The sequence below is a fragment of the Callionymus lyra genome, chromosome 11 (genome assembly GCF_982586985.1).
Source record: "Callionymus lyra chromosome 11, fCalLyr1.hap1.1, whole genome shotgun sequence".
NCBI classification, from domain to species: domain Eukaryota; kingdom Metazoa; phylum Chordata; class Actinopteri; order Syngnathiformes; family Callionymidae; genus Callionymus; species Callionymus lyra.
In genome coordinates this window covers 18722533-18740432 of record NC_141828.1, presented here as the reverse complement: position 1 = coordinate 18740432, position 17900 = coordinate 18722533, and the positions used below count along the sequence as shown (strand labels likewise).

Here is a 17900-nt window from a genome sequence, read left to right as displayed (position 1 = left end):
CACACTAAAACACACACACACGAGTGAGTGAACCTCTCGCTGCTCTCTGACTGAAGGGTAATGAACTGGATGTTGTTGAACTGTTTCACGCTGTTATAGATGAAATTCACTTGCAATCCTATGACCTGCAGAGTACGTCCTTTGTTTTTATACAGAGCAGTGTATTTATCTTCAAATAATCAAAGTTTATGAAATTAGTTTCTTAAGTTTGAGGTTTTTCCTCGAACATTTGTGACTGAGATAACAAGATAAATGACGCAACTATTTGTGCGCACATCACCGATAAGACTTCACGATGGCTTGAAGATGAACCATCTCCGCTTAGTTGAGCATCATTTCATGTTTCCTGTGGAAACGTATGATCTGTAGATATACATGTACGGTGATTAGTCATAGTAATAATAATAACAATAACAATAATATTAATAATAATAATAATAATAATCTCTATTTATATAGCGCCGTTCTAGACCAGGATATTAGTAATACAAGTGTTACTACTACTACTACTAATAATAATACAAATAACAATCATAATAATAATATTAACAAAACTACTACTAATACTACTACTAATAATAATAATACAAACAACAATAATAATAATATTAACAATACCACTACTACTACTACTACTACTCCTACTACAACTGCTATTACTACTACTAATAATACTACTACTACTAACAATAATACAAATACCAATAATAATAATAATATTAACAATACTACTACTAATAATAATAATAATACAAATAATAATAATATTAAAAATACTACTACTACTACTACTAATAACATTAACACTACTCCTTCTACTACTACTATTACTACTAATAATAATACAAATAATAATCTTAACAATACTACTATTACTACTACTACTCCTTCTTCTACCACTAATAATAATACAAATAATAATAATAATAATAATATTAAAAATACTTCTACTACTACTACTACTACTAATACGTATAATAATAATACAAATAATAATAATAATATTAACAATACACCTACTACTACTAATATTAACAAAACTATTACAACTATGAGTACTACTACTCCACTAACAACTACTACTACAACTACTACTAATAATAATGATAATAAAAAAGGATGGCTCTGAAGCAGTGAAAAAAGTTTGCCTAAATAGAAGTTTATCGCGGTATATCAAAAGTGTTGAGTCATCAGATGAGTTCTGAGTTCTTTTCTTTTTTTGCGTTTATTTCTAACAGTAGAAAGAGTTTAAACAGACGTGAATCCATCCAACAAAACATGTATTATTCCAAATGACTTTTACTATATAAACTATACTCAAGTACAGTCATGATGCATTTGTTGATCTGCACCTAGCAGAGCTAAACAAGAGCAGAAATCATACACTTGTGTCGATGGTCTCTCACTCCCACTCCTCCACTGAGTCAACTTCTTTAAACTGCATCTCCGGAACATAATGGCCCACTTTAAAGATGTGTCACACACTCATGCCTTTGTTGCATAATCGATTCAAACCCCTGGTTGCTCAACACTTCCTACATGCAAATATTCAGCATTGAACACAAGAGACCAACTGAGTTCACATCAAGATATTTAATAATAATCATTTAATAATGACGTTAAGAATACACTTAGATGATGATGCGGACTCTTCTTTTCTTTAGCATTATGTTCATCCAACCAAACCAAACCAAAGAAACAAGTATATTCAATATTTATATTACATTTTTTGTTTTTATTGATAATTATGTTTAATAAAATAAATCGCTATTTATTGGTTTTAAAATCTTCATAAAAAAACTTGCATGTTGTGAAATATCTTTTTCTCCTGATCAACAGATTTCCAGTGTTTTTTTTTAGCTGACTATACCGATTGGTGCGCGCCTCCTCTGCGCGCCGCCGTCCCCGTGTGGCGCGCACGGTGCGCGGTCACGAGGAGGCTCTGTTGAATTTCTCCAGCGAACTCAGACGCGTCTCTTCTCTCAGCAGAAGCTCGACTGGACCCGAGGAATAGAAGACCCACGAGAAGGAGTCTGGATCAAGCAGTGAGTCTCTTTTTTTTCATTATTTTATGCTCATATATACAACATTTAATTTGATTTATTTTCCCATTTTATTCACTTCAAGTCCAGAGAATAATAACTTTATATATATGTATATTCACTTCACTTTCAAATGAATGAATAGTTAAATAACAGACTGCTTAAAAATAACAATAAATACGGATCGTTATACAGATCATTTAATGTATTTAGTGTAAGATGATTTATCTGATTCCATCTTAAATAAAAGCTAATAAAAAGTTGTTTTTTTTTTAAAAAGGTAGAAAAAGAGTCAATCATCTGTTATAATCTGTTTATGCAGAACCGACACACTTACTTTTTATGTGCCACTGTAAACATTTGGTGTCAACAATCATGTGTCATCTCATGTTTGAAATACTGATTATTTATATTTAAGTCATGTGGTCTGACCGGTCGGCATGACCTTTTGAGGGTTCCACTCTTTTTTTTAAAATGTGTGCGTAAATAGTGAGAATGTTAATTTTTTAATTATATTTTCATATAAATTATGAATTATTGATATTGTTTGAAATTAATTTAAAAATAGAAAAGGTTATAAGAGATAAGATCAGTAGATGAAGGTACATTTTTACCAGGAAACTGCTGAGTGTGCAGGACGGAACAAGATGCTATCGTGACTCACGTTATCTTGTGACATGTTTAGTCCGATAATGATCATGTGAAAGCTTCCATACATGGTCATAATTCATATATTCATCATCCACCTGTTGCCTTCATTCTTCTTCATAGAGTAACCAGAGGAAACACATGCAAGTACAGGGAGAAACACATCCTAATCCAGAGTCTTCTCTTAGTTTTTTAAAGGAAGTTTGCCAAAATGAAAATCAAAATATATATATTTTTTAATTATTTAATTAAATTTTATTTAAATAACAAAGTAATCTCAAGACACTTTATATAAAACTTTACAAGGGAAGAGAAAAAAGGTCCCAGAGAATCACAATGAGTAAGTCAAAAAAATGTGCTCTTTAACAGGCAGAAACCTTGAGCAGGACCAGACTCAGTGTGAGCGTCTGTGAGGGAGAAGAGAGAAAAGCGTAGAACAGGGTCCGGAGAGGGATGTGGAGAGGAAACTAGATCCATTAACACCGTCAAAATCCTTTAAGTGTCAACGTTAAAATATGTTCGTTACTAACACGATCAGCTACTGTAACTTCTCCAATCCTCAAAGCTTGACCAATCACAGCAGAGTGGGTGTGGTTATGGTAAACAATACATTTTTAGTGGGCGTGGCTTAAACTCATTTTCTAATGTAAATATTTCAATGAAAAAATTGTTTTGTACAAACAGACACACACTGATGAGTACAATAGAGTCCAAGATCTATTTAAGACACACTTAAATCTACACATTAGTTGAACTTTAAAATTTAACAACGACATATGTGCAGATAAATTAAGAAACTTCGCACGTAAATGTTTTTAACACCAACCTGAGATTGACTTTTAATCTGCAGTTCTTCATTTCACTAAACCTCTCTTGCAGCAACAACTCCTCTGCGCCAAGAATTTACTCCCCCAACATACTTCAAGTTACAACACCTTTAGTCATTCACAATTAGAAATGTAAGAAAAGCATCAGCTATATTAGCTTCTTATTCTCTCGTAAAGAGGACCATTTTTAAAGGGTCAGCTGGGGCTTACTTCCAAAAAATAAAAAAATGTTTTTTTTTCTAAGGATCTTTTCGCTGCCGTCCCAAAAAAAACGCGGCTAATGTAGGAAGAGATGGAGCGTACGAGTGTTTAGGCTGGACTCCGGGGGGGACGACCACGCATGGAAGTAAAGCATTTTGTAGCAGCATCAGGAATGTGGGAGGACTTCACGATGCTGTGGAGAAGTGTTTGGCAGCTGCTCAGAGGCTCTATTTCAAGAGATGGATCTTCATGATGAGGTGACAACTAGTCTTTGTTGTGCGGGGTTTTGGTTTGAAATGTAGAAAAATATTGAGGCGAAGGTTCTGCATTGTTTATCGGCTTTTGAATCGTCGACAGAATTTTAAAAACAAGTTGCAGAAAATGTTTTCCCTTTTGGGCCTTGAATCTGAATCTTCTCGCTTGTTTCTGCCTTTTATTCTCTCTTTATTCTACATTGTTTCTTTTTTTTTCCATCACTCCATTATCATCATCCTTTTTAATCAAGACATTGATGTCATACGGGAGTTTTGCTGAACCTGTCTGGAGTCTGGTGGTTGCAGCAGAGTACCAGATGCTGATTTTAGGAGGCCAGTTGTAAAGATAGGTAGTTAACATGTTGTTACAACTCGCTAACTATCCTCAGGGGCCACATTGTGGTTGTAATGGGACATATGTGAGGGGACGTTACGCCAAAATAAAGAAGATCCATAAAATAAGTGACTATGATGCGGAAACTATGATAAAAAAATAAAATACTAGCGTAGAAATGTTGTAAATATGGATTAAAAAAAAGATAATTACACTGTTAAAATGGTTAATTCTATTTTTTTTTTAAAATATGTATACCTATATTTATATTAAAACTTCGAGGGACAATAAAATAAAATCCTCAAAGGTTGCACTCTCTTTGCGCTTGATGGATCTACCGACTCCTTAAAGAAACATCTTAAGACGTTTTTATTTGTTCAGGCTTTTCCTTGATTTTCTGGAACTACTGTTGTGTTATCAGTTTTATCTTGATCTTTAAAATATATACTTTTTTTTATATTGTTTTGATTGTTTAAGCGCTTTGTGACCCTGGTCTGGAAAAGCGCTATACAAATAAAAATTACTTACTTACACTTTACGAGATCTCAACTAGCTGACATAAATCAGTCAAAATTGTATCAATTTTTGTGTCAAAAAATGTACATTTACAACTGCGTTTCAGCTAAATCAGTGTGTGCTGTCCTTGTCAAAAACTCTCACTCTAGTTGTGTCTGTAGAAAGTTTGGTGTCCAACATGGGAGCGAGCAGAAAGTCAGAGCCAGATCTGCTCTACATCACAACCCTTATGTTTCCACTGTGTATAACGCGGCTGCCGGCAGCGTCCCAAGATAAACACGTGCGCTGAAATCAGGAACCGCAAACCGGCAAAAAAAAAAAAGAATATTTTTTTAACGACTCTTGGTGACGATCAAATGAGGTTTTCACGGTGATGAATGAATGCTGTGACTCTCCAGTCATACGTGAACAAAGAGAGGACATCACTTAGGAGTGTGATCAAGCCGAGACATGTGCTTGTGTGTTCGAGAAGGTCGTGGATCGGCAGCTACACGTTCATCTGAGTGGCAGTTGAACAACACCAACTGGTTTAACTATTTATTCTCACGTGTGCATTTAAAGCAGCGACGACCTTTTTTTCCCCCACATTTTCTGGGAAGATTGTTTTAATTTGAAAGAGTCATGACTGGAGACACTTCTGTTTCCATAGCAATGCCATTAAACTACTTCAATAAATTTAATAAATCCTCAGTAGAGCTGCTTTATAGTGAAAGGTGACTCAAAATTCAAACTCATTTTTTACTCATGTCGACTAAGGGTTGGGATTATTTTCAGTAATCTGCTCCTTTTTGAAGTTATAGAAAAAAAAAAGAAGTTAATTTTAATGTAGCGACTGGAGCTCAGTTGTCGTCCTCTTTGCCCAAAAAGACATTTAAAAACATCCAAATACCTCAATACTGCTCGTCTGTAATGTCCAACTTGTATCGAAGCCTCAACATGAGGAATTGTTTAGACACATCCAAGTAACTATTTTTAGTTAACTAGTTGTTTTCAGCGAAAAATCCATGTCTCTCAGTTCTTGCTTGAAGTCTTTCCTCATTCAAACACATTGCAAGAGTCAGTGTAAACATTTACGCTCATGGATCTTCCTCTAAAAACATCTTGAAAAGAGACTTGTTCGATTTTTTCCCGGAACAATTCCTAATGTCAAGGCTTCAATACAAGCTGGATGTTTTATTTATGGACAAAGATTAAGACAAAGACAACTGAGCTCCAGTCGCTACACTAAGATGAACAAACATTTTTGTCTATAACTCTAAAAAGGAACTGAAAATAATCTCAACCTTTAGTCGACATGAGGGCGAGTAGAAAAGAAGAGAAGCTTGAGTTTCACTTTAAGAGTTCAAGGTTCGTTCACGTCAGTTTGAATTTTAATATTATATTTTTAATATTAGCTTTCACTATATTAATTGTTGAGAATTTTTTTTTTAATGAAAATGAAAATTTCAAATATAAATAAATCTAAACATAGATTGTTTAGATTTACGATTGTTGTACTGTCAAGTATTTTATATTATTGCTAACCGTTGATTATCAAATTAGTCACTGGTGGAGAAAAACTTCTTTATTTTGCTTAATGTAAACTCAAACAGTTTATTTTTTTTACATTTTTTAATAAAACACTTTTTGGCTTCTGACTAGCTCTATAAATACACCTGTATAAATTGAGATGAAGTGATGTTTTTTGCCAGCAGATTGGTTAGTTTTGATCTTGCAGTAATAAAGAAGGTAATTTAGGTTAGGTAGAACTTTTTGCAACATTTGCACATTATTGTATAATTACATTTATTTTAAAATGGTGTATGTTAACGCGTTGAATTTATCAAATCAGACCTACATAGCGTACATACGTGTCAGAGAATGTTGGAGCGTCATACATGAGCTCATGATAAAACTCTGCTATATTTAAACCTGTTCCTGCCACAGTTGTTATATTCCGCTGCCAATACAAACACAACACATGCAGATGTAAACACCGGCTTACATGTTGGATACACACAACGAGACCTAAAGACCACATCTGCACTCCATCTGTCCAGGTGGAGGACGACGACCAGAACTCCGGCTCAGTAGTTTACAATAATAGCAGCCGGACGGTTCACGACAACGCTCCCGCCATGTCAAGATGTTTAGTTAAGAACACAGATGTTTCCAGCATCAGGTATGTCAGACGCTGCTGGACTGCGATCTTAATAGTTTGGCTCACAGCGGGTTTGAATAATAACACTCATGAGGTTCATGGAGAATGTTCAAGAGATTTTTTTGTGTCAGAAATATGTATTTGGGGCTTTTTTCTGTTGGTAATCAAAAAGGTTCTGAAGAAACTTCTCGGATGAGACTTGAATCATCTTCAACACAATCCAGCTGACTGGCTGACAGTAACCATGACACGGAATTCATGAGAACCTCCACGGACAGTTTGTTTCACCATCTGTTAAACATTACTTAATGGAGCAATTTAAAAGCAGCTAGAGTTAATAGTAATACATTAAGAATAAACAACAAGAAGTTAAGCTAAAGCATGATTAAATGTGTTATTTCTAGTACACCCCTAGTGTCAGAACCGTGTAACTGTAATGCGGTGACTCCTCTTTTGCGCCATTGCCAAGCAGCACATGTGCATTTGTTCACAAAACTCTAGAAAAAGAGATAAAGACGTATTGTTGTGTCAGTTTCTGGTTTTATCTTCCTGGTATTAAAAAACAACAACATCTCAGTACTATGTATGAAACCAGTTTTAAAAAGGGAATTGTTTAAAAAAAAAAATAGCTAGAAAGTTCAATTTTAAAACGATTATTACAGAAAAATAAAAAGTGATACGTAGTTCTGCTTTAAGTCTTCTACTTATTTATACTTATATATATTTATACTTATTATCAGTCTTTTAATTGTATATTAAATTGTGTAACAAAGGCAGTCCAAGTTTTATACAGAAAACCTATTTAGGCAGCAAGATGTATTCCAGAAGTATTCCAAAAACATCAATTTAATACCCAATTTTAATGGAAAAATTAAATGTATGACTTGACATTTTGAGCCTTTCAATTGTCCTGTGATGATTTTACATTCGACCTATAGTGATAGTTTGAACTATAGAACTATAGAAATGATAGTTAACCACCAACACTGAGTCCTCATAAGATCCTGTGTTTTCAGCTGCGCTCGAGTTCAGCTCAAATTCTAACAGGACCTTCAGAGACAATACAATCCTTCAACGCAGCCGGCAAGTCTCCGCTCAAGGACAAGATCTACGAAAGTCACGAGATAAGCCGAGGTGCACAGATGTCTTCTGGGTGAGAGGATGCATTCTTTATTCTTGCGACTTCTGAACGACGATGGGCTGTAGCTGAACATCTATGTTGTTCAAGATTCGCTTCAGGTCAAAGTGTTTTACCTGAATTTAACATATTTCCACTAATCTATTTCCTCTTTACATCTTTTTCACTGACCTTTTTCATTTTTTTCAGTGAATATTAATTTCCACTCAAAATGATTTAAGTGAATATTGAGATCATAGTTCAAAAGGTTATTTTATACCATTTTTAAATAAAAGGTTACATTTTTTTCATTGGGATATTTGGGTTTACTTTTATCATGATACAGTGTCTTCATTTCTAAGGCCACTAGATGGCACTCTCAGTTTGAAAATGATGCCAGGTTTCATTGACTTATTGGATTAGAGACAAACATTTAAAGAAGAGAGTGCCATCTAGTGGCTTTTTCGAAATGAAGACACTGTATCACAGTCAATTCTGTGAATCTTGTTAGGGGCCGTCAAGCAAAAAGAAAGACGAAACAATCCCTAAAAAAAAGGACATGCGTCATTAGGCCATGACATTTATTAAGCTAAATAAGCTAAAACATTTCTTCAGTTAACTTATATACTAGAAAAATTACACAAAAAAAAGGAGGGAAGTGTTATGTGAAAATGTAAATTAATAATAAATACAAACTACAATTTTTAATGCATTAGAACCATTTATACATTATCATACTTTGACATGAGGGCCGCATAAATAAAGTGAAAGGGCCGCATGTGGCCCCCGGGCTGCCCAGGTGTGCTGTATCATGATACACTCCACTACACAACTGCATCATGGGGCTTCGTCAAACCATCACCAATCACAAGTGTCACAACAGGTTATTCCAGTTTCAACAAAAGAAGACAGTTTGTGAAATTAGCCGATCGAATCCATATGTTCTGAAGCTAAATATGAGCTGAAATATCTTTCTTACTTACCGTGTATCTAAGGTCAGTGTAAATATTAATACAAGTATTTCGAGATTTAGAGTTGGTTTATGAACTTTAAAAAGGAAGTTATCAAATGGAGACAGCGGCAATCATGACATCATTTATTTTCGGCACATCGACCGAAATAAAGACGAAGGTTTGGATTATAAATGAAATTAAAAGTTAATAAAAAGGTGCGTCAGCGGGGGAACGATCCTGATCCGGTTCAGGGCTTTAGCGAGATAGTTTCCCTGCTGTAGTCGTGATGCCGTGTAATGAATCCACCATGTGGGAGTTCAGCGAGCGTCGAGCAGGTCCATACTCGCTCGTCTGTGTTATGAATCAGATTAGCACGGATGCCGTTGATTCTTATGTGGCGTTGACTCCTCGGCAAACATCGTCCGTGAAACTAACTCTTGTTCGCTCTGGACGAGGCGTTGACGTGTACAACTTTTCAAATTTTACTTGAAGAAGATTTTGCCCAGTCTCTTCAGGTGAGAGTTGGGGGACACCCTGGACAGGACACCAGTCTGTCACAGGGCACACAAAGACCGACAACCATTCACACACACACACACACACACACACACACACACACACACACACACACACACACACACACACACACACACACACACACACACACACACACACACACACACACACACACACACACACTCATACTTAACGGACATTGCCTTAGTTCTCAATCAAACTCTGTATGTTTTTGGACTGTGGAAGGAAAACGGAGTACCCGGAGTAAACCCACGCAACATGGGTAGAACATACAAACTCCACACAGAAAGGTTTCAATTTGCCTCCTGCTTCCTGACCTGGAAGAGAACCGGCAACCTTCTTGCATTTTTTTTACGTAGCAGATCAACTCAACCGTCCTCTTGTCAGAGAAACAATATCCTAAGTTAAGAAAAAAGTCGAAGCAGGTAATAATTGGTTCAAGTTGCACCTCCCGCTGCTCGCTGCGATCGGCCATTATTGATTATTTTAAGACTGTGGTTGTTTGAAGGCTGATCCGTCGATGCTTCTCACTTTCATCATCTCATTGCTGCTACTTCCTTTCTCCCTTTTGGATTTCACCCTTGAAGCGTGTTGTTCGTCTGCTTTGAAAACAGTTTTTCTGTCTAGACAATAATATTGACATTCAAGGGGGTTTCTTTAAACAATAGATAACATGAATTTACAGCAGAACTCTGATTTTATCACTTTACTTTAACACTTTCATAGCATGAATAAAGTTTGTTAGCATGTTGGTTCAATTTAGTTTAAAATATGTAACATAAAAAAACTTTACTTAATTTATTATTCAAGTTCACTTCTGAATACTTGTTAGTTAAATCTTTAATGCTTTATTTTATGACATTATATTATGAGTATACCATATGAACTGTAGAGAAAACAAACAACAATTCTAAATTATGAATAAAGTGTTAATCAAATCTATTCTATTAGGTGACTCTAAAACAATTTTCATCATCGAAAAATCTACTTTGTAATAGTAATGGGTTGATGAGTTCTCATCAAGCAATACTGTGTCTTCATTTTGAGAGGCCACTAGATGACACTGTTTCATAAGGTTTGACTCCGACCTACTAATTCTAGTGATGGGTTGATTAGGCGTCATGATATAGCTGTGTAGTGAAGACAATGTATCATGATACAGCTGTGTAGTGAAGACAATGTATCATGATACAGCTGTGAAGTGAAGACTCTGTATTATGATACATCTGCGTTTCAAAGACACTGTATCATGTTACAGCTGTGTAGTGATACACTGTATCATGATACAGCTGTGAAGTGAAGACTCTGTATCATGATACATCTGCGTTTCGAAGACACCGTATCATGATACAGCTGTGTAGTGAAGACAATGTATCATGATACAGCTGTGAAGTGAAGACTCTGTATTATGATACATCTGCGTTTCGAAGACACTGTATCATGTTACAGCTGTGTAGTGATACACTGTATCATGATACAGCTGTGAAGTGAAGATTCTGTATCATGATACATCTTTATTTCGAAGTCACCGTATCATGAAACAGCTTTGTAGTGATACACTGTATTCTGAAGAGCTGTGAAGTGAAGACACTGTATCATGATACAGCTGTGTAGTGAAGTGTATCATGATACAATGTCTTCATTTTGAAAAGGCCACTAGATGTCACTACCTTCTTCATAATCTTTGGCTCTCATCCAATAATTCAATGAACCCTGAAATCATTCTTAAAGTTAGCCTTAAAAGACTTCACAGCTGTTTCATGAGGCCTCATCATATCATCACAGTTTTGTATTTTCTACTTTTCCTTCAGCTTCGATGGCTGCTCTCAACATTCACAGTATAGTGAAGAGATTCCTTCCCTGCTCTATAGCCATAACACGTCAGATCTAAATGTAAATCCAAACTTTCCACTCGGTAACTTCTACTTCCCGGTCGGTTCCTCCACACCTGTAACACATTACTGACCTCCGGATGTAACAAGCGTGTCCGTCATCGTCGCGGCCTGAAAAAAAGAAAAACAGACGCGGCCGCTCGCCCAGCTGCACGTCCACCTGCATCAATACCAAATTTTCGGAAGCCTGTGAGAAATCTCCAGCGCATGAATAATGTTCACGAGTTAACCAAACAGACCCCTCAGCAGGCGCTCGCTCGCGAAGAATAATCGTGTGTTTCTTAAGTGCTCAATTACAGAGTGACTATTATCCTGAGCTGAAAGAAGGCCAGTGTTGGTGCGCTTTCATCCTGAAGTACCACACACACACACGCTCACACACACACTCTGACACACTCTCACACACACACAGACCTCAGACACCTTTATTTCTGCTGTGCCAGTATTTTCACAATCCTGGCCAGAGTTTGAAAACAATATTTAGTAATGACTTCCACGAACACTGGCTACGTTATAAAAAGACTCTCTAGGTCACATGTGTCAAACTCAAGCCGCCAGATGCTTGGAAATCAGAGTATATTAATGTTGATACTGTGACCCGTAACCATGTTGATGATAAGATAAGGAGAAGATTGATGTCAAACATTTTACAGAAACTTACAAAATTAGGGAAGTGATGTAGAGTGAAAGGAATTTGTTCGGGGGTTTTTAGTAACGGATGATAAAATTGTTAAGATTCTGGAGACTCCAAGAAAGAGAAGATAACATCATCCTTCCTTTTACTGACGGTTTGGTAAACGCATTTTTTTTTTTTTGTCTTAACTTGGATCGCAATATTGATTTGAGTCTGACACCCATGATCATAACATCTGCACGAAAATGCAAGGACTGAACTACGTTCAACAAATAAACGTTACATTATTTATGTGGAGCTATAATCATTAAAAATACATGAAGTCTAGCGACGACAACGTTTTATTTTTATTTCTCGTTCACAAGGGGGCCGGGGTCACGATTAAAAAGAATAAAAAACCTTTTAAATTAAATGATGCACATAAATGAAGTCATTGAAAAATGTTTAAAGGTAAATATTTTTTCCCAGAAGAGACAGTGGTGTTGTGAGGATATCAAGAAAGTTATATCTTTTGTGGGTATACTGTATGTAAAAAACAACAACTACACAGCTGTATCATGATACAGTATCTTCACTACACAGCTGTATCATGATACAGTGTCTTCACTACAAAGCTGTATCATGATGCAGTGTCTTGACTACACAGCTGTATCATGATACAGTGTCTTCACTACACAGCTGTATCATGATATCGTATCTTCACTACCCAGCTGTATCATGATACAGTGTCTTCACTACACAGCTGTATCATGATGCAGTGTCTTCACTACAAAGCTGTATCATGATACAGTGTCTTCACTACACAGCTGTATCATGATGCAGTGTCTTCACTACAAAGCTGTATCATGATGCAGTGTCTTCACTACACAGCTGTATCATGATACAGTGTCTTCACTACACAGCTGTTTAATGATACAGTGTCTTCACTACACAGTTGTATCATGATACAGTGTCTTCACTACACAGCTGTATCATGATACATTATCTTCACTACACAACTGTATGGCGATACAGTATATTCACTACAAAAATGTATCATGAGGCCTCATCAACCTATCATTACTCTACTCTCTCATCGCTAAAAAGTTCACACTGATGATGTTGATGTTCCTCTTGTTCTTGACAGGATGAAGACACAAGACATCAAGACTTGACATGCCTTCAGTCTCATCCACAAAAGAACATGTTCAGGCTTCATGAGACATTAGAAACATCAGCCATTGGTCAGAATGTCACTCGTGGACTACAAATGTCACCGGGTTCTGCACATCGACCACCTCAACAGTCCGCCCCTGGTGGCAGACATCAGAAAAGCACCCATCAAGACGTTTTTGGATGCAGACCGAGTTGACCTCACGTGGCTTCCCCGACAAGCCGACCTGTGCAACCTTTCAAAATTCAAGTTAGTGAGCGTTCTGTTCGCCCTGACGCTGACGTTCGTCATCGGAGCCTCGTACGTGCTGACGGGGAGCACAGACGGACCTTTGTTCATCCCGTCTCCGTGTCAGATCTTCACCAGCGTCCTTCCAACTAACTCTTCTGATGAACAACATTTACTGGACATGAAGATCCTGGCGGGTCTCATCGAGTCTAGACTGGAGGACCCAGCCAGGAGGGTTCCCGATGAAAAGGACGTCATAAGAAATGACTCACAAGTAAGTTCAGAAATAAATATAAAGACATTGACGCAACAGGATGGTTTTTTAAGCAGCCATACATAGGATTGAAAACGATTTGTATGTCTCCCCCTGGTGTCAGAACATTGTAACTACATGTTACCACATACATCATTTGTTCACAAAGCAAGATAAAGACTCTCGTGTTAGTGTCTGTTTTTATCTTCTTTTAGGATCAGTAAGTCTCTCAGAACTTCATATGAAAACACAGTTTCCACTGTGATCCACTGATAAAACTGTTTGATGGTCACATGACCCTCACAGACTCTCTGGATGGGTCTTCAAACCAAGTGATTGTTATATGAATATCTATCGACTTCTCTAGAATGTTCAACGTGAGATCATCATTAAAGAAGAATATGTAAAAGTAATTACATTTTCAAAAGATTCAGATCACAGATGTAAGGAGGAGCCTGACCATGAATAGGAACCAGTAGTACTAGTAAGAACCAGAATTTTAAAATTGATCCTGAAAGAAACTAGCCAGCCAGTGAAGATATTTAAGGATCGGGGAAATGTGAGTTCTTCTACTAGAGTGGCTCAGAATTCTTGCTGCAGAGTTTCATATAAGGGCAGGCGAGACAACTCCTTTTTTTAGAAACCAAATAAACTGTAGAAAGGTGCTTTACATATAACTATTACTTACTTACTTACATGAACCTTCTATATTTGTTTGTTTTTCCCCTCTCCAGTTATTCTCTCAACTCCCACACCAGTTCCAACAAGGAATCAAAAGTCCCTGCTGGTACGAGAAGATTTCCATGCAGGTCCCCACAGATCTTTACAAAAACAACCACTACAACAGCAAGTCGGTGTTTAAAACGGTGACGGAACGTCTTAGAAAAAGCTTCGAGCAGATCTACAACCAGGAGGGGGCGCTGTACCGCCTGCGCTGCCTGCCTTACTTCTACATCATCGGTCAGCCCAAGTGTGGCACCACTGACTTGTTCTACAGGCTTTTGATGCACCCGGAGGTGAAGTTCAACGTCATGAAGGAACCTCACTGGTGGACGAGAAGACGCTTCGGTAAGAAAAAGGAAAATTAAATAAATACACTTTAGGGAATGTTGATGTTCTTGGGTCTAATGTCTCTTGTGACGCTCCTGCCACCTGCAGTCCTACTGTGGCAACATTATCAATAGAAGAAAGTATTATGAAATAAAGTGTACATTATATATACGTATTTTAATATATTTTTTTAGATATATTAAAGAGGGGAAATAGTATAAAAACTAAGATAGAATGCCTCAAATGCCTCCATACAAATATATACAAGTCTGAAAATGATCAAAAAAATTGTATATGAAAAAACAATATCTCTTCATGTTGGGGATACTAAGATAAAAGAATGTTATATTATATAGACAAAATAAAAATATATTTGAAAGAAAGTTTTGTATTTTGATTATAGTATAAAGCAGCATGAAATGGTTAAAAAAAAAATCTGGCCACAAATTAATTTTTAAGATATAAAATGTGTTTATATATATTTTTAGTCGTGTAAATTTAAATTATTTTTTTCATTATAGTTATTTTGAAACAGTTGCTACCTTGAATAAAACACATTTCTGTTTTGTAGATCAGAACCTACAATTGTAGAATTGTAAAAAAAAAATACAATCAAACATTTTTCAAGTGTTTTCAAACTATTTTTGTACTTCAAACTATTTTAAACTATAATAAAACTACTAAACTATAATAAAAACAATTTTAAACTATTATCAAACTATAATCAAACTATTATGAACTTTACTCTTTCAATTTTAAACTATAATGAAACTATTTTAAACTGTAATCAAAACAATTTTTAACTAATATCAAACTATTATCAACTATAATAAAACTATTATTAACTTTAATCGCGTGTAACTGTTTGACAATATTGACCAGAAAAAAGGTTTTTGTCTCCAGTGAGTTGACTTTCATAATATTTTGTCACTCAGGTAACGTCCGTCTCAAAGATGGCGTCAGTGGAAGATTCCCTTTGGAGGATTATTTGGATTTATTCGACCATGCTGCTTTTAAAATCCACGAGGCCAGAAGTGGGAATTCAACGGGAGACCTGGACACACGTCAGATCGTCACAGGTAATCACTTTCTTCTGGTAACTTTTACACCTGTGATCCTCTAGATGTCGCTCTGAGTGTCGGTGTGTGTCGACAGGTGAAGCCAGCGCCTCCACTATGTGGGACAACAAGGCCTGGGGTTATCTCCATGGAGACAGCGACTCAGGACCACCCTTCCTGGTCCAGGATTTCATCCACACAGTCCAGCCTGACGCCAAGATCGTCGTCATGCTGCGAGACCCCGGGCAGAGGTACCGCACTCTGGCTCAGGAGTCTCCGGGGAGACCTACGTGATTAACTAACCACTTGGTCTTGTGTCACGCTGCGCCCCCTGCAGGTTGTATTCCGACTACCTGTATTTCAACACGATCAACAAGTCGGCGGAGGATTTCCATCAACGCGTCTCAGAGTCCATCAGATTGTTCCAGTCGTGCATGTCGGAGAGAAGTCTGAGGTCGTGCGTGTACAACACCAGCCTCTCAAGGATGATGCCGGTCAGTAATATCTGCTACACAACAACTTCTTAAACACTGTAAACTCTTGTGTTATGAATCCACATCTTCATGATTCCAGCTACTCAAACTCACCTGAACCAATTAAGCTGTAAAATCACATACGGTCACTAGAGGGCGGAGAAAGACCATTCATCAGCTCTCAACCATATTTTAAGAGTAGTTTCTCGGCAGGACGTGGATAAATTATAAACCTCTGATAAAGTTATATGATGAGAAACAGGCACTACTTTATGGCAATTTGCGTGTTTTTTTTTTAGGCGCCTTCAGCAATATTTTATTGTAAAAAAAAAAAAGGTTATACAATTCTTACAGTTGATGCAAGTAAGTCTCATTGCAGGTTGAGACTAATCTGTATTTTAATTAATATTTTCTATACATTTATTTAAAATAATTCCGAACATGTCTCGATGTTAGAAAAGTAGATGCATTTTTTCTTCAACAACATTAACCCTTGTGTTAGCTCGGGGTCAAGGTGACCCAGAGGCCCGGAAACAAATGTGTTCACCCTGACCCAGAAGCAACACAAGGGGTACTATAAACTCAATTGTTTTCAGGGTCAAGGGTTGTATAAAAAACGTGTTATATTTCTGAACATTTACTTCATAACTCACCTTTAAGAAGTAACATCTGTTTCCTCACAGACGAGGCTTCATCTGGGCATGTACGTCGTCTTCCTCCTGGACTGGCTGACGGTTTTTCAACGGGAGCAGATTCTGGTTCTCCGACTGGAGGATTACGCCGCCGACTTCAAAAAGAGCATCGAGAAAGTTTTTGACTTCTTATCGTTGGGTAAAAAACGACGTGAAAAATCACTTCAGTGTAAACGACGGTCTGACCTCTGCGTCTCATCAGGTCCCCTGTCTGAGCTGGAGGACGCCGCTCTCACCAGACAACCCATGTTCAACAGCCGGCGGGAAAAGGACAAGGACTTGGGTCCGATGCTTCTCAGAACCAGAACACTCCTTCGAGAATACTACCAGCCTTTTAACCAGAAGCTGGCTCGTGTGCTGGACCATCAGGCCTTCCTCTGGAGGAACACCTGACAAAGGAGACACTTTTGTTGAGCCTCGATTGTCATATTTATTTAGTTTTTCACGTGTGGAGTTGGAAAGTGATGTGTTGTAAATATTTGACTTTGCTATAAATATGTATTTTTTATACAAACATGAGGCTCTTGTGATTCACATTTAATTGATTGTTGTTCATTCTGGAAAAAAAACCAATTAATTTATAGTAGACATTAATAATTCAATATTTAAGATTGAATTATATTTTTATGAGCTCAGGTAAGAAAAAAAACGGTGTGTTGTTTTGAGACGGAGAGAGGAAACCAGAGTGCCCAGAGTAAACCCACAAGAACACTCGAGGAACATACAAACTGCACACAGAAAGGACACGTGTTCAGCTTGAAGCCAACATTCTTGATCCATAATCACTGTAGAACATTTACACGTATGATAAGCACAACAACCCAGTGATCTTTTGAAATTAGATTAAAAAAAATATGGCCGTTTATTTTTAAATAAAAAAATGTGATTTTACATATAA

At 36.9% G+C, this 17900-nt stretch overlaps 1 protein-coding gene across 6 annotated transcripts; it reads left to right on the top strand.

The window, feature by feature from the left end:
* The first annotated feature begins 1930 nt into the window (after nt 1–1930).
* LOC148069531 (carbohydrate sulfotransferase 15-like) lies at nt 1931–17719 on the top strand. Of its 6 annotated transcripts, none has more exons than XM_087802830.1 (10): nt 1931–2045; nt 6862–6983; nt 7979–8115; nt 13222–13750; nt 14464–14797; nt 15715–15858; nt 15935–16088; nt 16175–16331; nt 16994–17141; nt 17205–17718. In XM_087802830.1, the coding sequence occupies exons 4-10, from the start codon at nt 13325–13327 to the stop codon at nt 17393–17395; spliced, it is 1554 nt and encodes a 517-aa protein (XP_087658956.1). In that variant the 5' UTR covers nt 1931–2045; nt 6862–6983; nt 7979–8115; nt 13222–13324; the 3' UTR covers nt 17396–17718. The 6 variants fall into 6 exon arrangements, with proteins under 6 accessions (XP_087658956.1, XP_087658960.1, XP_087658961.1 ...); XM_087802833.1 differs by lacking the exon at nt 1931–2045 and adding an exon at nt 2076–3975; XM_087802834.1 differs by lacking the exon at nt 6862–6983 and having other exon boundaries at nt 1950–2045.
* Nucleotides 17720–17900: the final 181 nt, after the last annotated feature.

Coding starts and splice junctions, on each gene's coding strand:
- LOC148069531 (XM_087802835.1), top strand. CDS start 13,325: ATGTCACTCGTGGACTACAAATGTCACCGGGTTCTGCACATCGACCAC. Junction 16,089..16,174: donor CTGCGAGACCCCGGGCAGAG/GTACCGCACTCT, acceptor CGCCCCCTGCAG/GTTGTATTCCGACTACCTGT. Junction 17,142..17,204: donor TTTTGACTTCTTATCGTTGG/GTAAAAAACGAC, acceptor GCGTCTCATCAG/GTCCCCTGTCTGAGCTGGAG.